The sequence below is a fragment of the Triturus cristatus genome, chromosome 4_2 (genome assembly GCF_964204655.1).
Source record: "Triturus cristatus chromosome 4_2, aTriCri1.1, whole genome shotgun sequence".
In the NCBI taxonomy this organism is placed as follows: Eukaryota; Metazoa; Chordata; class Amphibia; order Caudata; family Salamandridae; genus Triturus; species Triturus cristatus.
The window spans coordinates 322,994,156-323,017,647 of NC_140586.1; the positions used below are offsets into that span (position 1 = coordinate 322,994,156).

At 37.4% G+C, this 23,492-nt stretch overlaps 1 protein-coding gene across 1 annotated transcript in view; it reads right to left on the bottom strand.

The window, feature by feature from the left end:
- HMCN1 (hemicentin 1) overlaps positions 1 to 23,492 on the bottom strand; it is a 1,072,905-nt gene that overhangs the window by 6,317 nt on the left and 1,043,096 nt on the right. The window contains exons 105-106 of the mRNA XM_085601687.1: positions 8,876 to 8,995; positions 6,400 to 6,526 (exon numbers count right to left, since the gene is read on the bottom strand). Of these exons, the coding sequence (XP_085457813.1) occupies positions 6,400 to 6,526; positions 8,876 to 8,995 (247 nt within the window). The remainder of the gene's footprint in view (positions 1 to 6,399; positions 6,527 to 8,875; positions 8,996 to 23,492) is intronic.

The window sequence follows — 23,492 nt, forward strand, 5'->3', positions numbered from 1 at the left end:
CCCTGCACATGGCGTACATAACAGGATTAACATACTCTGTACAAAAGTCATTGCTATCTTTCATCCTAGGGCGATCAGGCTACTTTGCATAAATTACTTTTATTTATTTAGGCCCATCTTCATAATCATAATCATACTCATAACATATTGAATGTGGTAGAACTCCGGAGGCTACCTTTTCCTTATAAAAGAAGTGCACCTTCTCTAGTGCTAGGTACACTTACGTAGAGTCCGCCTATTAGGAGTACGCTTGATTACTGTCAAGTTTATATGCCTGCATATATTCACTGTTTTAGCACCATGATATAATTTTACCTTCTATTTACTCTGTTGGTGCTTGTAATCTCTTATGTTAGCTTCTTTCTATTAATTGTCACAGCAAACACGTCTTATATGAGAATGACGCTGGTTCAATAAAATGCTTATTGAAAATGTCCCCAATATTTATTCTGTGTATCTGAGACTGTGTGAGCACGAGTGACTGAGTGAAAAGTACTGTACTGTTTCCAAGATCCCTGAAGGATCAAGGGTTGTCATGTTCGATGGTTGCCAGAAACTATTCGCCCCTTGGTAAGGTTAGGGGGCTTATGGTGGCACTGTGAGCTAGCTGGTCTATAGGCCATCATATCCTGCGGGGGTGTCTGGAATCAGTCTTGACACCGATCCTTTAGTTTATGTTGTCCAACAAATGCGCAGATCCTCGATATTTTTAGGGACTACACGCCAATAGTCAGGGAAGTAAATTCATTATAATTAGTTAATAGTATTTAATTGAATTGATAATTAATTATGTAAATTGTGTACAAATTTTTTATTTTTTGGGGTGTGTATGTTTTGGTATGGGTAAAGAGTGTATAAGAAATTAATTACAATAATTAACTAATAACGTTAATTTATTATACTTATTGAAATGATAAATAATTATTTAAAATATGTAATTAAGATATTGTGGGCCTTATTTATGAGGCCTTGCAACAGTTTTGCGCTTCCTTTGCGTCACTTTTTGTGAAGCATCGGTGGCATAAAATATGCCTCCAGTTGTGCCCTATTTACAAAGTAACGCATCTAAGCAGATGCGTCTCTTTGTAAACACCTGCGCTACATTGAACCTGCGTCAGGTATAATATATGCAGAGTGGGCGTTCCCACTTAAGCAAGCCTCGTAGAAGTGACGCATTGAAATCTACGAACTTTCACTGCACCACTTCTTGGCTGAAAATGCGTCAATATCTTATGCCTGCCTCACAGCAGGCGTAAGACTGACACAGGCCCTTTCACATGGGGCTTGCCCCATGTGAAAGGACACATTGCTGGAGTTGCATCACTTTTGTGACACACTCCAGCAATGCATCACTTTTGCGCCTACAGATACGTCAGAAATACTGATGTATCTGTAACTCCTTGCGACATGATGCGTCATACAGTAAATATGACGCATCCATCATGTCGCAAGGAGGACACACTGAGAAGTGACGCATCACTGCTTTCACGCAGCGATGCGTCACTTCTCATAAATGAGGCCCTAAGTATGTTATAGATTAGATGTGAGTTGTGGCATTTGGAGGAATAAAGGGTGGGAAGTTAATTATTCATCATTATTTTTTTATAGTTCATTATTAATAATGAATGTTTAATTGACATTCAATTATGAAAATTATGAAAATACAATTTCTTTAATTTATATATTAGGTGTGGGTTGTTTGTTTTGTATGGATAAAGGGTGGAGAGGTAATTAAATATAATTATTTTAGTAATAGTTAGTTATTATTAATGTTTTAGTAAATATTTAATTCCGAAACGTGTAAATAATTTCATTTAAAGAATGACTTTTAGATACGTGTTGTGTACTTATAGAAATTATAGAATTAGAATGTTTTTTTTGTTTTTCTAAATATTTTTATTGAATTTTCATGCATGAACCAGCACAGTATGTAGCAAATATGATTACAATTCGTACACAAGCAAGCTGTCCCCATATCTGAAAGAAAAAGGAGGGAACACAACTGTACAATCCTTGTTGCTAAAGGTCATATGTGATCGTTCATCCAGTGCTGTACCGCCCCTGCTACATTGGGATATGGAAGAACAATATCCGAAAACATATCCAACTAATTGAACTGTAAACTAACACCCCCCCAATATAGGTTAGAAAGTTATTTAGGTAATAATAAGTTTAAAAATAGTTCATTCATGTTTTATAATTATGTTATTTATTATTGTATGTGTTAATTATGTTGATGTTTTTAAATGTAAATAACATTGTATTTATTGATTAATATTATTTTGAGAATATAGGCCTTGATTACGATGCAAGTCGGATGAGCGTTCGACTGGCAGCGTTGTGGTAAAGGGATTGGCTGACAGGTAGTCAGCAGTCCTGACCACCTAATTAGGATCTGACCGCCAAGGAGGCAGTCGGAAACATGCCTCTTTGCATTGGGGCTTGTGCTGTGGCCCAGAAAAGGGCCAGAGCACAAGCCCCAATGCCAAAAGGCATGTTTTTAAACATCCCAGCACCCTGTGGTACATGGAGTCTGTTTCCGACATTATTTCTATGGTGGTCAGACTGCCATTGAAAGGCCATCGGAACCAAAGCAATCAGTCTCTCACACATGCGGTCTGACCTACCACTTTGTAATGCAGCAGTCTGACTGCTGCTTCAGATGTCGGTGGGACCGACACCGACGTTGTGTAGGTGTCGGTCCCACCGACATCCTAATGATCCCCTCAGTTTTGTATTTTAATTATAATAATATTTGTGGTAATTTAAGATATGTATTAAACATTGCAATACATATTTAATTTATATAATTTTATTCCCAAAAATGTTTTTTTCATATTTATATTTTTTGTTATTTACTATGTTTTTGAAATATTTTATTTTAATGTTGGACTGACTGCGAATGGTAAATTGATCCCCCCAGTGGGAATAGTAAATTGATCCCCACTACAATCCAGCATTTCCATAATCTTGCACTTGCTGGAGTGGGAATAGTAAATTGTCACCTGTTCGCAATCAAACACTGTCCCTACTGTTGCACTGAATAGTAAATTGCACCCCTCCGCATTCCAACACACCCTACTATTGCACTGACTGGATTGGGAATAGTAAATGTTACTGCCGGCATAATCCAACACTTTCCCTACTATTGCACTGATTGGAGTGGGAATAGTAAATTTGACCCCCCCCCAACAATCCAACACTTTTCCTAATCTTGCACTGACTGGAGTGGGAATAATACATTTTACCCCTCCGCAATCAAAAGTTTTTCCCTTCTCTTGCACTGGCTGGAGTGGGAATAGTAATTTTTACCCCTCCACAATATAACACTTTCCCTACTGTTGCACTGATTGGAGTGGGAGTAGTAAATTGTACCCCTCCTGAGTCCAACACTTTGCCTACTCTTGTATGAATTGTAGTGGGAATAGTATTTGTATTAATTATAAAATGTTATAGTTGGCTTTATATCGTTTAAATATATTTTTTTATTTAAAATTATACTTATAATTATTAATGCTTTTAATGTGTTATTTATTTTTAGTAAATTGTAAATTTTTATTTTGTAAAATCTTTATTTGTAATTAAAATGTTTTTTTTACATTTTTCACGTTATTAGATAAATGAACATTTATATATATATATATATATATATATATATATATATATATATATATATTATATTATTACATTAAAAAATATATTAAATTATAGTATTAATAAAAATTATCAATGAAATAACATTTCTGAATTAGATATATGCAAAGAAATATATATATATATGCTAATACATATGTGTGTTTTACTCTTTGAAAATAATTATAGTTGCTATATTGCTGTAAAAAGCAATCAATATATTTTACTTTTTATTATATTAGTGTTATTATTTGATATAGGTAATGTTTACTATTTAAAGTTATATATATCTAAAAACAATATTTTAGACAACTATATTATTGACTGCGTTTTTTTTTAGATATTTTTGTAATTATAATAATAAGTATAGGATTACGATATCAATATTTATGTAACAGTATTTTTGTTTGGGGATACATTGAGGGTCGACATTTTGTCAGCGAACCGTGACAGAAAGTGACAGAATGTACACAAAATACCCCACATTGTTCGAGGGTATGTGATGGAAGAGGAAGAAAAAAAATCCACATGAAATAAATAAGAAAAATTATACCATTGAAATATCAAAACTTGCCAAACTTTACAAATGCAAGTTGCCCAATGTGTGGACAATTCTCACACACAGATTTAATAAATACAGGCATGTTACACATGTCGTACTTCTTCCAGGCATATGTCTAACGCTTTTGCCAAAACCGCAGAACATGAACAATGTATAGACACACCTCTATGCATCTTCCCGTTTGACTCTGGGCCATAACATTCATAGGCGCTGGAAGTAGGGGGGCAGGGGGTGCAGAAATAACTGTGCTAAGTTCAGAAGGTGAATGAGCAATAAAGACGCCTTGAAATTGTGTCTTTAGCTTGTTACATTTGTGCAGCGTTCAAAGCCCGAGGTCAGCTGTCAGGCCCCTTCTTCTGAGAAATTGCGGCTTATTTGTTTAACATAGAGACTGGTGTTTTCTTTTAATATTCTGACTGCAAAGTGAGATGACTTTTTAAAGTGAACTATGTGGCAATCTTGATGGAGTACAAGAAGTGTGAAAAGAAAGAAAGGCAGTAGGATGACATTTTGTTTTAACACAATACAATTTAAATACAATTAAATAATTTCAAAATAAACCATTAGTTAAGAAAGAACAAATGAAGCACTTAACGTAATTCGGAGTGTGATGGAAACAAAGATTTTTAATAGGATGAAAACAAATTAAGACAATTAGTGATCTACAAATGGTAAGTAGTCACTGAAACCCGATTTCCAGACATTGTTATTTGTGCACTATACAGTTTTGATATGAAAAACTGTGTTTGCAAAAATGTAATGGCTTCTCAATGGAAACTGTGCTGTCTGTGAATAACAGTGCACTTCCATGCCATTCTACATTAAAATATTTGTGACATTGTGCTCCAAAATGCACCAGCAGCTGCATACAATACACTTTCCACTCTCCTGCTAAATGAACATGGCTGTTTTCCTACACTTGCTCTTTTTGTAACGCTTGGATTTTTCACAACCCAAGTGACTTCAGTGATGTAACAGTGATGGCAGCACCCCCGCAATGAAAATTGTTCCACCACCACTGATAACGCTAACGCATTGCCTTGTGCCTAATTGGACCATATTTACAGCACTGCTGATTGTTGCCGATGAAGCGAGGGACATGAAATAAAACTGTTTCCAGCACAACTAGCAAATTTCTCAAACAGTGATTTCAAATTCTTCAAAATAAATTCCCTCTTCAATTTTAATGTGATCCTTTTATAAGCTTGAGCAGGAAAATACTGGTTCTGTTTCATAAAAGCCTAGTCTCTTATTCACTATTGAACAAAGCATCATCTGTGGTTGTCTGTCTTTAGCCTCGCTGAGGTCACTTAGTCATGCTTGAGAATTTATAACATCTGATCTTAATAGTCATCCAAAAAGGAGACTTTATAATCCTGTGATGTAAATCAATATGAACTAAACTGTCTAAAAGTGCCATCTGCCAATACACCTTCAGGAAGTCTGCTAAAATTCTGAACTATGTGGCAAACAATTCTAGAATCAGAGGAGATACTTTTCCTGTTATGGTCTACACACCATGTGACATCATGCATCCTTTTTTAGGCAGAATCGGAAGCCATGTCTATGCACATTTTAACTGAAGAATCATGTGGCCTTCCCAGCATAGACAAACATCCCTGAAAAGTTCTCAACAATTGCAAGCAGGTTTTAGACATTTGTAGACTTGTCTCTGTTATACTTCCCATCTGTTGAGAGCAATGATGCTGGACGTTTGGGTATTAGCAAAACAATGTCAATCAATGGATGAGTCAGATTGAAATTGCACCTTTCCGTATATCACCTTTAAAGTGTATAAAGGAGATAATGTTATCAAACAAAGAACCATTTCCTCTTCGCAAAGGTCGTGGAAACGCATGCATGTTGCCCATTTGCTAAACAAGCTGCTACATAATTATTAACCTAGTGAGGTTTGAAGGAGCTCCAAGACCCAATAAAGGATATTAAGAGTGGGTGTATTTATTGAGGAAGTTGGGGGTGTGGTGGGAATTTAGATTAAATCTCCTGCAGATGAGTTATCCATTGGTTGGAAAAATGAGGCTAGCCAGCTGGCTGTGGGAAGTGTTGATGGTTAGCACATGGTTTCCTAAGACTAGATACCTTGCCGACCCTTGCCTGTTGTCACAGTGAGAAAAAGGAGAAAAGCAAAATAATTATTTCCACTCCAACAATTTCAATGTTTCACTAATTTTCTTGTAACTTACCCTGAGAGTGGATCCCGCTGGTAGTTGGGTGGGCACGGTGTATCGATGCATTGATAGCTGCCCCTCATGTTAAAGCACATGCGATTTGCACCACACTGAATGTTCTGTTCGAGGCATTCGTCAATATCTAATTGTAAATATATGGAAACATCAAAGCTTTACACTGACTCTGTCAATACATTTAAGCAAATACTGTTGAGGGATGATCTTATTAGTACTCAGATAGATCCAGTAAATATGGGACATATGCCAGTCTAGCACTTAAGGTGCTATGAACTGAGAGTATATTAAACTTTTTTTGGAAGTAGGTTCATCTTTGACAGCTTACCAAGTCTTAGTACAGTAAATAGGCCAACAGGTATTCTTGACCAAACATTCAAGAAATGTTGATGCACTGATTAAGATTTGAGCACCTCGATTTACTAGAGGTTTAGAATGAGGATGCTCAGGCACATTTCAGTTACTGGCATCCAAGGATTATTGTACATCTTCATTTTTGTTAAGTGGTTATTGATTCTGCACTAACTAGACATCTTTACAATTGATGCCTAGTTGCTCTAATATGAATTCATTCCCTTGTTTGTTGATTGAGAAAAGGTGCAGACAGACAGAAAAAAAGGTCTGTGATCTGTGTAATCCAATCCATCCTCATTATGTTTCTAAGAGTATTTGCCAAACCAAATTGTTTACATTATTCATAGAATTTTGTTGCCTATAAGACTCTTTACTTTATTGGTTTATGTGGCATATAGCTCTCCAAAGCAGATAATAGTTTAACACTGTTTAATTAAATACATAAATTAAAGAACCTTAACATCTGAAATGTATCCTATGACCAATCTGTACAACTGTCTGTACACAAGGAATACAAGGAGAAGGCACTTATACTACTCCCAAATCTACCAAAAACTAGACAAAGATTAAATATCCATGCGAAACTTGACTCAAAAGAAATTTGTACTCATCTGTTTTCATGTAGCTGTGCCTGGATCCTCTTACATCACAACATGTAAACAAATAGGCAGAAAACTTCAGATAAAAAGTTGCTAAATCACACCGTAGGTAATACCAGTTGAAATTGCTGTTTGCAATACTCTTCCAAGCACTGTGACACAAATGTATCAGTAACAGTAGCAAAGGAAGTATGCTGGGCCTAAATCACTGCCAGGGTCTAAGACACTCAAAAATTGATTCTTATGAGATCCTAAAAAATTGATATTTGCAACTCGTTTTCTTGGGTTAGTTAGTAATCACCGAACCCAATATAGTGTATGTATTGTGGTTTACCATTGGAGTGCAGGGATTGCTTATTTATACTGAAATTCGAGTCTCCCGAACCCTCCAACCTTTCTATTTGCTCAACTATTAACAGTGGATTGCGGATAAATGACCTCTAGTTGCATGATAGATCACTTTACTCTATGTTGCCTTGCCGTGTAAGTTGTGGTAGAGTGATGTTATTGCTCCTAGAAAAAGCTTAATGCGCTAACCAAGTCTTAAGATTTTGACGTTAGCATTAATCAACAGAACTGAAAAAAGTAGACAAAAGTATGAGCAAAATAATACAATATTTAGGTATGAGTGATTATGAAGTATTAAACTATGTGGTCCCCCTTATGGAAGTGCGGTATTGAATGGTAAAAACAAATCTCTATTGATTTGGTAATCAAATGCTGTGATCAATGCAAGGAGTGAATAAGTGATTACTTTTGAATGTAGTAATATTAGAAAGTATTTGTATAACAAGTGATGTCATCCGTATTTTTGTGGCCACGCTTGGGTCATGCTGGTATGGCCCAAAGTGCTAATGGCTTTATCTGCTTAGTGGAAATGTGCCTCGTAATTTTGCATGAACGTGGTACAGTGTTTGAAAAACATGCAGATAGTGTGCGCTCACTTTTTCTAATATGGAGTGGGATGTTTCAGAACCGATTCACAAAGACATGTACGTAAAAGAGTACCCCTGTTGTACTACCTCCGTACATAAATACTTTTGTGAATTGGCCTCATTGTTTGTCTGGTTGCTTTCTGATTAATTCAACCTCACAAACGTAGACAAATTCCTTGAAAACCTGGATTAACTATTCAATAAATCTTAAGTCAAACCCAGAAAGATTGCTGAATTTATAAGGCAATCTTAGCTGATCCCTTGCGCTTGTGTCAAGCCCTAGTTAAAAACGAATTCAAGGATTCGAACCGACATAATTCAGCAGGAAGTTGTCTGAAGTGGCCAAACACCTGATTCCCCTGACCTTTACTGGAAGGGAGGCACTATTACTTTTGAAAAGGAAAACTGATTGAAACAAAATGGAGACAAGCAATAGTGGCTCAACATTACAGTTCTTTTTTTCAACAATATGCACCCATCTCATAACACTATGACCTTCTCTAGGAAAAGAACAAACAAAACGAAAACATTACCCAGTGGGCAGCCGGTAGATTCACTGGTGAATGTGAAAATCTCTTAAATTCTTACCTTGGCATGTTTTGCCATTAGGCATCAGGCGATATCCCATTGGGCAAAGGCATTGGTAGCTTCCAGGCACGTTTCTACACTCATGCTGGCATGCGTCCCTGTTCTCACATTCATCAATGTCTACATAAAAAAACAAATGATTAGACAGATACTTGAAAACACAAATATAGAAGTAACAACAATATGATATATTTTCTAACTAAGAGAGCAAAACAGGAATCTGACTTTCAGTAATACATAGGCAGATAAATTACATGTTTTAATGAGATGTATAGATGTGGGAAAGCCCCAATTTCTATTGTAACCAAAGATAATATTTTGATTTCTTGGAATATATTAACTGCCTTTACAGCTGTGCGTAAGCAGTTCATATTATTTTTGACACTTTTATAGATCACTTTGTTTCCCCTGTATTCATTTAAGGTGTGAAATTTCTCATGAGTGATGCTACCATTGCAGGACATTTGCCATCCAATTCTAGAACAGATTAAAGCACATAGCCCCACTCTGAACGTTTTTTGTATATGACTTTGCATGAGTTTTGTTCACCTTGTCATGCCACTGTCATTTTTCAGATATTATTATTACTTGGAGAAGGGTGTTTTTAGTCAGTCCTTTTACAGTTTGAGCAGGATTATTATATTAACTAAATATTTTGTTTGGTCTCTATGAATTTGCATTCCTTTCTCTGTCTTCAGTTTTATGTCTTTCAAAAGATATTTTTCTCACCTTCAGCACAGCCCCACTGCATGGAGAAAGGGGTCACTGGTTTATTAAGGCTAAGTGCATTAAAAAGTACAATATCTGTAGTGAATCAATTAGATTTTCTTGTGAATCAGATGATTTTCTACTATGGAGGAAAAATAATACATTATTGTTTCCCATTTGGTTGATTTTATAGTTGTACAATTTAGCTTGGTATTAAAGGATGCTTCTGTGTAAGCAATCTTTAAATAGTAATAAATCTAGATATACATTTCAGCACATGATATCTAAGGCAGCTTAATCTTCCAAACATAGCAAACAATTATCTAACCTAACGGTCATGTATGAACTACCTGCTACTAATTGAAAATGCTAATTTGATTTCTCTTTTAATCATTCTTGCTATTACTGTTCTAGATGCAGTCAGTTAGATTAGAGGCCTGACTCACAAAGCCAAAATCCAATAAATCTTTATAAATCTTTATCTTTATTTGCTCCAAAACTCCTCAATAACACATTTTAAACATTAAAGGATTAACATCAGTTTATACATGAAAAGATAAAACATTTACATCCATAAATATATATTAAAATAAACAAAGCCAGTCCATTTCCTCTCATCTGTTGAGAGTCTGTGAGATGCAAGGGAAAGTTTGCACCCTCAGATATTGTAGGTATTTATAAATCTTCTCTTGACCCATTCTCACCTTGGAATTGATCAGAGATTTACTCTTTGAAAAGGCAGTAAAAAATCAGTTCCTAATGTGGAAACAGCAGAGGAGATACGGAAAAGGGTGAAGGTATAGGGGGCAAGGTTTTACCACAAGAAAACACATTCCACATTTGTAAGTGCTTACACTTGAGAGTACTCCTGGATAGTAGAAATGTTGCAACTTTGCAGGAGTGCTCATGGAATTGTTTCAGAATACTACAAATGTACAACCCTACATCCAAATCTTGATGCACATTTAAGAGTGTACCTCTACACTCTTCTTTAGCACTCTGGGAAGCAATTTTATATTACATTTCAGCTGCTAGAAAGCTTTGTATGCAGGAGCAATATATGAATCAGTAATAGCGCTCAAACTACATCCCAGATCCAAATGAGAAAACAGGCATACGGTATCATTAACATAAACTGTTTTTTTTCTAGTCTTGTTTGCCTCTGATGAGGCTATTTGTTTTAAAAAATAAACTTTTTTGTAGTTTTTCCTGATGTATTCCAATATGCAATACAATTGAATTAACATCAATGGTCCACATAATTCGAACATCAGTTTAGAAAATCATGTATAAAGAATATCATAGTCGCAACTCCACTTGTCCAGTAGTCTACACAGGAAAAACCCTCTAGCACACATCCCATTAAGTGCACGTGGTAACATAATAACCTGAAAAGTACATCTTCACATCAGTTTCATGTTTCTGCTCTTTTGTAAAGCTGCTCTTTACCTTAGATTGCCTGGATGACCCATGGCACTATGAAATTCAATAACCAAAAAAAAGAACTCTCTACATGTTTTGATTCAATTTTAAAATGCTGAACACATTTAAAACGTCCAAGGTCCTGGAACAGTCTTAAAAGGCCCATGACACTCTACGTCAGTTCAGTCCAACTGTGAATAACAGTAACTCTACCGATGAACTACTATCCACACGAAGGCATGAAACTGCTTCAAAAGAGTGGATTAAAGAATTATTTTACAACTTCTAACCAATTTCTCTCAAAGCTGCTTTAAGCATCATTAAACTTCTTAAGTGTGCCGCTTTCCAAAGCATTCCCTGACATGAAAAACTTTAAAAAGCATGTGATTAAACACATATACATGATAATTTCAGATAATCAACAGATTATTTAGTGAAGTAATAGTACTACCTTAATTTAAACATGCCAAGGTCACATAAATCCCCCCAAAAACTAAATAATATCCCACAGATCTAATTAATTACAGGCCCAATCTTGAATTTGCACAACCTACTGAACTAAATAACAACAGTGACTGTATCTCAAACTCCATGAACTCTTGGATTTAAATCAATGATGTTTTAGCTTAACCACAGCACTGAATCACACTTCATATTGGTAGAGAAAAGCCCTTCAACGCAGCTTAAAAATATCTGTGCTACTTTCATACCACAGACTATTTCATATTACTGAACAGACTAAAAACGTCTATGGCAATTAATGCCACAGCCCTCTCTATTATCAGATTGTTCTTCATTGATTGAAGTGTCAACAGGCAACAGAGATGTGCAAAAGGATACTGTTATTGCTTTTACTATTAAAAAAACACTTAATCTTCCTACTTGGTGCACATCATATGTCTGAACAAATGTTTGTAGTTAGTACAAAATTTCAAGATAAACAAATGCAATTCAGTGCAATCATACAATATCAATTCATTATACATTAAAACAAGCATTTGTAATGCAATCGGTCTCGCCTTTGGGACCTTATATGTATTTAGCTATGCCTCACATTAGCCTGGGTGCTGAAACATCTACTGTTCTTTAACATGGAGGAAAAGTAAGCACCAAACTGCGTGACATGCCAAGTATGGGAACACAGAGAGACATATTGCCTTTGAGCGGGAAATGGTACAGTCCAAAGCTCTGTTTTTAACATAAAATCAGAGCCTTCAGTGGTAATATCACTGAAAATACAAGATTTGAAAAAAATATTGTCTACGGGTGCTTGTGGAAGACAATTTCAATGGACTGGAATCTAGAGAATGCTAAAGGAATTCTGGTATTTTACTGACCTCTGCTGGTCGTTTTCTATCAAGACAGTTAAATAGAGGCAGTTTAACAGAGAGAATTTCCTTAAGCGGAAGCAGACAAGTCCTAAGTCTGATCTCCAGAGCCCACAAAGTACATACACATATTATTATATACTTAAATATATATAAGAGGTGCTCTACCTAAAAAAGACCTTAACATGTTTAGACATTGCAGAATACAGACATAAATTGTCTATCAAAGCTATAACAAGAGATTGCTTTACAAATATTAACAAACTTTACATTGTTGAAATACAGGCCAAAGTAGGAACTTTCCATATCATTCACTCTTTTACAAACCGATAAACGTATAGAAAGGTTTAAATAGCCATATATAAATATTTGTCAGGTAGTTTCCTAATCCATACAGACTCACTGACCCTTTAATAGTTTCTTCCGCAAAGCACCCTCGATCTTTTCATAGTCAAATAAAACCTTAAAGGTATTCCCACTACTGCACACTTTAATGTTAGTGGAATTTTGACCTTATTTAAAAAAATTTTAAAGGTATTCCTAAACATGCTACTTAATCTATTGGAGGCATTTCTAACCTGAACCTCTCATTATGTGTGCTGCAAATGTGATTGCTGAGATACTTATACTGCTTGAAGACTTCCGATACCAACCTGAACTTTTATTTCTCCTGTATTTTTGCTTCCTCTAAGTAAAGCAAATACTTTTTAATGTATCAGTATTCAGTCTCATATTTGGCTCATAACTATGCTTCTTTTAGCTAAGTGACGATCACTGTACCCCTTATGAGTCTGGAGTACAACATTGTTCTTGTTTAAAAGTTCTTGGATTCTTCTTGTATACAACTTTAGGGAGGTGCATGAATAGAACTTGGAACTCTGACAAATCAACAAAACAGAGCAAAGTTAAGCACGGTGTTCAACTAAAACCTGTTAAAACCTGTTAACTTAATTTTCTTTTTATTTTATTTTTTATTGAAATCCATATATTACATAAATTATCATCTTAATATTCAGACATCATAAAATTCATCAATATCATCAGATTGGCAGGAATTATAATTTAACATACAAATACTTAATCAAAATTTCAACAAGCTGACCAGTCAAAAACTACATTTTAAGACCGACGAGATAAAACACCTATTGTCTTAAAACATCGTCCATTGCCCCATGTTCCCATCAACTTTAAACATATTCTCAGATCTTACACTCCTAAAATATGAACCTCGTAAAAACACATATCAAAAGTGTAACTTGATCCTGTATAGTCTACTTAGATCCCCAAAACTAGTCTAAGCGAAACATAGTGCTACAACCTTTTTCCTAAAAATCACAAACGTCAGGATACAACCAATACTAGATTCCTATACCAATTCTGCCGAATTAAGCATCACCATTAAAAAACTCTGCCCAGATCTTATCAAACTTTTTCAGCCCACCCGTTCGTAAGGCATACACACGTTCACTTCTTTTAACCTGTGCCATTTTCCAGACCCATTCATATTTTGAAGTATTAAATCCGATTGCCATCTTTGAAGTAGAAGTGATCTGGCAACAGCCATTCCGATATAGAAGAGTTTAATCATTTTGTCAGGACTGGATCATAACCAATCACCATCAACAGAGCATTGGGCCAACTCGTTAAAATACCTACTGAGGTTAAATAATCAAAAATGTCGATCCAAAATTTCTGAATCAGGGGGCATTGTAATATTATATGCGTCCAATTGGCAGAAGGGTGATTATGGCACCGAAAACACTGCCCGATTCATTTGGGTAGGCTTTTGCTATAAAGCTTGGGGTTCTATACAGAAGACACTTACTAAAAAATAACATCCTTCGCCAATTCGCCCCTCTGACCGTGCTGAAATTTAATTTATTAATTGTGGACCAAATATTTGTAGTGATTTCCAACTCCTCATATTTTTCCCATTTAGTTATAGCCTTAGCCTCTAAATCTATCCCCTTGATTGAGGCTAGATGTTTTTCCATTCCCCCGTTTTTTAAAAAAACGTTTCTTCTACTAAGTCATGAACTAGACTCTTCTGATTGATAATAAAACTTCCTAAGAACCTTATAAGACCCCAGGAGAAGAAAATTACGGGGAATTAAACAAGACATTTCATCTATATTCAACCATCTATCGTTCCGCAAGAAATACGAACGTTTCTGGAACCCGGCCTTAATCCAATTTTGAATGATTGTAGATGAATCTTTAATTCCTACGGAGGAAATAGGAGTTGAGCTATTCTTTGCTAAGATAGAGTATCTTTTATAGAAAGCCTGACCTTTATGATAAAACCAATGTAGACACTTATAACGTACTAATTTAGGAGATCTAAAAATTGATAGTGGGCAATGGATCTGGTTTTCCTTACAAATTAAATTCATAAAAAATTAACAAAAAAACCCGAATATAAATCCTGCTTGAATCTAGACATATATTGTGCAAAGTTTGCATAATAATATTCTATCAAATTGGGGAGAGCAAGCCCCCCCTGCCTGCTCCACATATAAAGTATTCAATGCTATTCGGGGGGCCTTTTTGCCCCAGAGAAAAGATTTAAACAAAGACTCTAGTTTCATAAAAAAGAAATTGACTAACACACATGGAATTGATGAAAAAAGAAAGTTAAAAAGAGGAAGCACTGGCATTTTAATCAGAGCCACCTTGCCTAAAATAGATAATGGGAGAGAATGCCATCGGGTAAGCATATCTTGAACTTTACGTATTAATGGGACAAAATTTAAGTCATATAATTCCGAAATCAATGGTGAGAAATAAACCCCTAAATATCTCTTCGGGTTTGTGTTTAAACATGAGATAATATTGGGGTGCAAATCCCTAGATGCCCCTCGACCGCAAGGCAATATTTCTGTTTTTTTAAAATTGATTTTATACCCTCCGAGTGCCTCATACTGTTCAAAAATCAGGAAGGCCTTTGCCTGCACTTCCTTCTCTGGTTTTATAATGAGCATAATATCATCAGCGTATAATTTTATTTTATCCAGATTTGGTAGCGGGGGGCAGATATCCATACTCTTCCTAATGGCTATCGCGAGAGGTTCAATGAACAAGGTGAATAGCACCGGGGACAACGGACATCCTTGTCTAGTTCCTCTTTTGACTTTTACTTGGCCGGTTTTAGCTGCATTGAGACATTTGGTCAACCTTCTGCCCTTTAGGAAGAGATTAAAAAGTTGGCTCTTTCCTAGTGCATGAGATGATTTTTTTAGCGTTCTCCCGTAACATTAGTCCCTGAGTGCACGTATATGCCTGCCCCAAGATGCCTGATAGGTGATAGTGCGCTCTATAAATGCAATAAATAAATAAATAAATAAAAATTGATAATAATATTGGCCTCCGCATTCGAATATAACTTTTCAACCAACCCCGTGATTTCAGAGGGAATGCCGAATTTACCCAAGATACAAAATAAAGATTCCCTTATCACCAGATTAAATGCCTTTTCGACTTTTAAAAAAGCACTTATGCTTGTATCTTCTGGGTATCAAAATAGTGCTTCCACTAAAAAGTGCGTGTTCATGCCAAGTTGCCTTCCAGCAATAAAACCATTTTGATTGTGATGTATTAAATATAAAGCAATTCCATTAAAACGATTAGCTAAAAGTTTAGTTATTATTTTGTAGTCAGAGTTTAGAAGTGTAATGGGGCGATACGAGTTGGGATCTTCACTATTTGTACCTTTTTTTAAAAAGCAGACTACACTTCCTTCTCTAAATGACAGAGGGATAGGCCCACCCTCAAAAATTTAATTTATAATTGATAATAGATGGTCCCCAATTACACCTAAAAAGGTTTTAAAAAATTCAGCTGGCAGGCCATCCGGCCCACAGGCTTTACCATTTGGAAGATTTTTAATGACCTCCCCTAACTCCTCCTTTGTAAAAGGGCTCATCAGGTGCCCTTTATCCTCCTCAGATAGTCCAGGTAATTCATATTTCTGCAAAAAATCATCCAAAGTCCTCGTATCAACTGGTAATTGCTGGGCATAGATATTCCTGTAATGTTGGACTATTATCTCACCTATTTCTCCCGAATCCTCAGTACAAGAACCGGCGATGGGGCATCTCAATGCCAATATTTGATTTCTTGTTGCCCGTTCCCTAGCCTGCTAGGCCAAAAATCTCCCGGTGTAATTGCTTTCTTCATAGATCTTTTGCCTATCCTTTTGGAAAAGGGTATCACTCTTAGCGTTGTATACTTCAGTCAGATTCCACTTAGCCTGAGTCCACTGACATTTATTTAAGGCCGAGGGATTAGAGAGAAATCTATCAAAGGATTCTTGCACTTTTTGCTCTAATGACTGTTTTTCTCCCTTCCTTTTCCTTGAGTTCTCTGCATCTTTACCTATAACGAGGCCTCGAAAAAAGGCTTTGAACGAATCCCATACCACGTGGGATGGAGCGGAGCCAAGGTTTCGCTAAAAAAAACTCTAAAATGTGTGTTTTAATAGAAGACACCCAGTTTTCTTCTAGCAAATATTGTCGATTTAACAACCACCTTTTAAAGAATGTACTGCCATTACCCAATGCTAACTCCACCAGTGCATGGTCTGAAAATCCATTTTGAAGAATTTTCTGCTGTAAAAAGACCAATTTCCTGGATATAAGAAAGAAATCAATACGTGAAAAAGTGTGAAATCTCCTTGAGGATCGAGTATAAGCAATTTCTGTGGGAAATGCAGTTCGCCAAGGGTCAATGATATCAAGCACTGAAGTGTATGAACTGTTTTAAGGGTTTTTCGTTTTAACTGTTTTTTTGACTTAGATGAGGAATCGATCTTTGGACTCATTAGCAAATTAAAATTGCCTCCCACGATCATCTCTCCCTAAACTTGGATTAACGATTGAAAAAGTTCCTCATATGGAAGGGGATTGTCCTCAACTGGGGCATATATACTCGCAAACGTCAGGGGCTGATGATTGGTCTACAATATCGGTAACCCAGCACCATCTACCACTTTGGTCGCTTGCAGAATTAACCACCTCAGCCTGAAATTGTTTATTAAAAAAGATCGCCGTCCCCCTATGTGCTACAGAGGATGAAGAGAAACCCCTATACGCTGCCCAAGCTCTGAACATTGCATTGCAAAATCTGAGATTTTCCCCGCTGGTATATGGGTCTCTTGTATTTGGATGACCGAGGGATTCTCTGTTTAAATCCAAGCCTCAATGGCCTGCATTTTCCTTTTATTATTAAGACTGTTCACATTAAATGAAACGACTTTCAATATTTCCTTATTTACCATTACGTAAACAGGACAATTTTCTGAATGTCCCCATGTTCTGAAAATATTCCTTTGACTAACTCTGAGAAAAGCCTCCAACCCGAATCTAGCAAAAATAGCAGGCACTCCTTTTTTGCTTCCGCATAGCAGTAAACAAATGAGTATGAACTCAAGATATGGATTTCATTTTTTCCCCCATGATCACAACCCCCCGTGTCCCAACCCTTGACCCATTGTCGCCCGAGCAGATGGCTGCCCCTGCTCAGAGTCCGACAACCTGTCCCACCCACCCACCCTTCTACAGGCACACTGACTTGGTGCCTAGTGCTGCTGAATGACGCCCCCCGCACTCACTTCCCCTTCCTAAACTACAAAAGCTGCAGTTAACCGCCTTTTTACCATCATTAACCTTCCTTGCCCTTTTATGTCACCTTATCTTTTCACCATCTCTTCTCATTAAACAAAGACTCAGAAAAAAAATGCAGTATTGCAGTCCTCAAAGGATAAGTACCCCCCAACCTTAAAACCACTAGGGTTTATCCGTAGAAATCTGTTGTAGTATGTCCTGTGCCTCTGAGACACTACAGAAGATATGGAATTTGCCCTTAATTAACACCTTGAGCTTACTCTGCTTGTGCCCCTTGTGCCTTAAACAAATGAAGCATTTTTACAAATTATTTCCGCCTTTTTGCTGCGGAGGCTGACATATCTGAAAAAATACGACATAATGGCATTTCGGCCGAGGAAAACTGTCTTTGCCTGATTGCTCTTGACAAGATCTGCTCCTTGACCCTAAAGTCCCCAAAGTTGACCAGAATCGTCCGGGGGAACTTGGCATTAGGCGGAAGATGTGCAGGGACCCGATGGGCTCTCATTATTGTAAGATCCCCATTAAATTCTGGAAGGACATTTTTCTTTATGAAGGAGCCAATCCATTGTAGCGTCTGCTGGACCTCTAAGCCCTTCGGAATGCCCAAGATTCGAAGATTTGACTGTCTGGAATGGTTCTCTAACTCTTCCAGCTTCATTTCCAGTGAAGTTCTCCGGGACTGGAAGGTAGCCACTTTACGATTCAGAGATGACATTTGGTCCTCTAATTGGGAGATCCTGATTTCGGCCTCCACGAGCCGTACCGGGATCTGAGCCATGGATTCCTCAATCTTCATCAAACGGGCATTAATTGCTGCAATTTCAGCAGATTGGGAAGTTTTTAAATCCCAAATTTCTTCCAGAATCAAATTAAGGAGGCTCTTAGCGTCCCATTGCATAGAGAAAGAACCGCCGCTTAGAGGGGGATCAATCTGAATAACGTTAGACCTATCCTCCGCCTGGGAGCCCTCTAGATCAGTCTGATCAGGGATCGCTGGTGAAGTCGACATAGTCATAGACACGTCTGAGACCCCCGGCACAGAAAGATGCATGGGCCCTCCCCCAACTGGTGGATTTAAGAGACCTGAAAATGAAAGAGAAGGAAGGGGAAGGGGCAAATGACTGCCAGACTTGGAGATTAAAGATTCTGGGCCGACGTCTAAAAAGTTATCTGCTACTAAAAGGTGGTCACCTTCCGTCTCCTGCTAAATTAATTTTCAATAATGTCTTGATGCCTAGTATCCGCTTCACATCCCATCTTTAATTGAGGTCCTAATCTTTGAGTCTAACAACGTAATTGCATTAAGGGGGACAGTAGAGATTCCCTGAATGTGTCCTATAAGGTATATTATACACTATGTCACAAGTTATAGTATAATCAATGCGTCCCACTTAGAATGCCTTCGTTTTATTAGGATGGGTGTATTATTCTACCAAACCCTGCAGGATTAAGCAGTTTTCTATGGTGGATCTTTGCTGTCGGGAAACTCAGCCTACCTTCACAGGCAGGCTAAAGAACTCCTTCTCCATTGCAAAGATCTTCCCAGTAGAGGCAAATAGGGTATTCAGATAGTAGCTACATTTAATTAATAAATTTAAGAACCCACTTGTAAATTGGAACAATAACACTTTTCCACCAGTCAAGTAGTATGTAGGATGTATTTACTACAGCCTCAGAAGGTTTTCCAGCACCTTTGGCAAGCCTACCAGTTTTTGCTTTACAACTGCTGTTGCACACAGTGTGGTCTTTGAAGCTTTAAATACGTCATAACTCTCACTACGTAGTTTATCAGGAAACAATGTACATCTTATTTGACTACTCATTTCTACTTTTCAGAGGTCTCTTGAATTGAATTGTAGAACACTACATCACAATGCATTAACCATACACAACCCAGATTCCTATCCTCTTACTCCTTAAGTTTATTCTTTTATTTGACCATGTACAGCGCTCCACTGCCTTTGGTCTATGTTTGTGATGTGGAAATATCATATACATACATGTCTTCCACCTCTACACCTCTGTGAATCTTAAAAAAATACTTCTAAATCAGACTACCAAACAACCATCTAAAATTGAAGGAGTCTGAACATTTATGTGGCATTAAGAGGTATGCAAATATGTTAAATGAATTTTAAAAAAATTATTTAATTACTTTTTTTCTTTCTGCTTTCCTTTAAGTCATTGCTTTATTTCTCTACCTGCAACCCCCCCCCCCCCCAACCAATTCCATAGGTTCCTTAAGGGTCCTTTGTTACACACTTTCATTACTAAATAAAGATTCCTTTATGTTAAACATGGTTCACTGGGAACACGATTTTATGCAGCTCATTGGTGATTAAGAAATCACCAGCGCAATATTGCATTCGCATTTGAAGTGACTGACATGGGCAAAATATAATTATTCTTATGTGCATATGCCATTCTTCTTCTGATCAATCAATGCAGATATCTGTTGCCTCACGTTTAAAGCACTAAACGGCTTGGCCCCTAAATACTTGGCCAATAAATTAATTAACAAAACCCCGATCTTAAACCTACGCTCCAATACCTTGGAATTGTTGAACACACCTAGAATCCGGCGAGCACGTACAGGAGCTAAGGCATTCTCCTGTCTAGCGCCTCGATAATGGAATCTGCTGCCAATTGACATTCGGAAATGCTCATCTTTTACTACTTTCAAGAAAAAACTGAAAACCGTGCTATTCCTTGCTCCATAATGATAACAATGATTTTCCATCCTCCCGATCGCCATTCCTCTGAAGTGAACAAAGCAAGCGCCGAGATGCCCCCGGGTGATTCACGCGCTATGCAAAATCCCTTAACATAACATAACATAACATACTGTAGTGATCGGTCAGCGATAATGCAGGTGTAAAAATGCCAAAACACCAGTAAAAAATTGCCCAATCACTGCTGAATTATTGAGCTGTGACAAGATTAATACAAGTAATATACATTTTAAAGACTTTCCATGTAGCCACTATTCTTCTAAGAAAAGGTTTACAATTCTTCTTTTACTGTAAAATGTCTCTGTATTGAAACCTTTTCTGTACATTCTCTCTATCTGATTTTAAATACAGAATGATATTGTCTGCCAATAGCTTCAGCCTGGACATCCCCTCCACTGGGGCACTGATGCCCCAGCTACGTAACTTCACTACCAATGGCTCTTTAAAAACAAGTAAATAGTATTGGAGACAGAAAACACCCCTAACATGTGCCTCAATTGATTGATACCATGCTGGCCATCCTGGAGTTCAAGATAACCTGCGCTTGTGCCACTTGATATAAATTCACAAGCATCGGGGTGAATTGTGGGTCGAACCTGAATTTACTTCAACTAAAACACAGGGCCTCCCAATTAATGAGATTGAACACCTTTTCTGCGTTGATCATCATTATCACTGCAGTAGTTTGATTAGACGAAAAATAATCTAACGCCTCTGTTAAAAAACGGTTGTTTGCTGCCATAGGATGATTGGCAACAAACCCACTCTGGTACCCATGAATTAAAAGCTGGGCTGCTGGCATGATATGAGTAGCTCATACTTTCATCTAAAGCTTATAGACGGCATTAAGGAGGCTACTTGGATTGTAGGAATTCACTTTTATGGGTATTTTTTCTTTCTTGAGAAAACTCACTATAGTAGATTCCTTGAAGGCGGGGGGCTCCCCACTCTCTTTAATGTATTTAAATAAATCTGTTAAGAAGGGTTACAACTCTTTAGCAAATATCTTGTAAAATTCAGACGGAAATCCGTCATTTCCACAAGCCTTAGCATTTGGCATTTTTTTGAAGTGCTTCATGAACCTCGTTGTTACTAAGACTAACATTTCCTCAGCTAGAGAGTGTGGTGGTTAGGGTAGCTGTAAAGACCCATAGTATTGTTCTAAACTGGACAATGGAATCAGTGTACTGCATTTGATATATGCTTCTGTAGCGCTGTAGGAAGACTTGGGCAATTTCATCCTTCTCTATTACAATTTTAGCGGTTTCAGGGTTCTCAATTTGCCAAATTGTTGATTTATCTTTCTTAATTCAAGTGGACCAGGCTAAAAACTTGCCTATATGCTAATTCTTCTTATAGAGTCGTTGCTGGTAGGCGTTGGAGTTGTTTATTTCCTCAAGAGGGAAATAATCTCTAAGATTTTGTTTTGCCCTGCCTAATCCATCCTCGCAAACCCCTGTGCCTTTTACCCACGTGCTGGCCCTTATAGCACCATCTTCCGCTGATTGTAGTCTCACTATTCGCCGGGTCTGCTCTTTCTTTTGATTTGCCTTAAAGGCAATAATACACCCTCGTGCTGTGGCATTAAAGCCTCCCAAACTGAGAAGAGAGAGGCAGTATTTCTGTTGATAAGATAATACTCCGCAATAAATCCTAACATCTCACTCAACCGCTCTTGGTTAGTCAAAAGAGTCCTGTCTAGCTGCCACCTAGACCTCTCTCTATTAGTGGTGCCCAGATCTACCACAATAGGAACCAGCCAGTGATCAGAGAAGGCATTTGCCCAGGTATCTGACCCAGACCTTTTGATTACTGGTGAAACTAAGAAGAAATCAAGGATGGATGCACTTTTAAAGCGATGCGAAATGCAGATGTATTGTGAAAAACCTGGATGCTCTGAACACCAAGGATCTTCAAAATCAAAGTCTAATTTGAGGGTTTCAATCAGTTTTTTGTTCTTGATTTCAGCTGTTTCTTAGTTTTATTTGATGTTTCTAATTCCAGGTCCTGAATATAGTTAAAATCTTCACCGTGGATCAAAGGACCTTCGGCCTCCAATGCGATATTATGAATCTGTAACAATGCATCAACATCATCGCTAATGGGACCATAGTAATTAACCAGATTAAAGGGTAGCCCGTTGACAGAAACTTTTAACCATAACCACCTAACTCAGGGATCACAAATCACTTTCCTAACAACCCAGTCGATGCCACTTCCTAGATAAATTGTGACACCCCTTACAGCTAATCCTGCTATGGTGAAAAACACAAGGGATTATTTCTTTGGAACAAAAATCTTTGGGGTGCTACTGTTGTGGTGAGTTTCTTGTAAAACAATTACCTCTGGTGCAAAAGATGTCAGCCATCAAACCCCGATATTTGTGTTTATTAAAAATGCCATTGGTGTTGCAGGAGAGGATCCTAACCTTGTGTAGCATTGAAAAAATTAATTATAATGCCACCTCCGCTGTATATATTGGTGTCAAAAACAATTGCACAACCTGCTTTATTCCTGCTCCTTGTCACTGAAAGTGCTGCCTCCTCACCCTGAAACCTACTCCTGTAGGTCATTTCAATGACACCTGTAGTCTTCATATCCCTCACAGTAACTTGTTCCAAACATCGTATAATCGTGCTCCTTTTTACTAAATGTGCCCCCTCACCACCCAGAAACCCACCCTCAGATAACCCAGTGGACTCCCCTTCCCAGCAAGGGGGGGGGGGGTTGCCCACCCTACCTCCACCTATACTTATTAAAGTGCGCTTTGGCATGGAACCAAAAGCCTGCCCTCCGGTGGTAG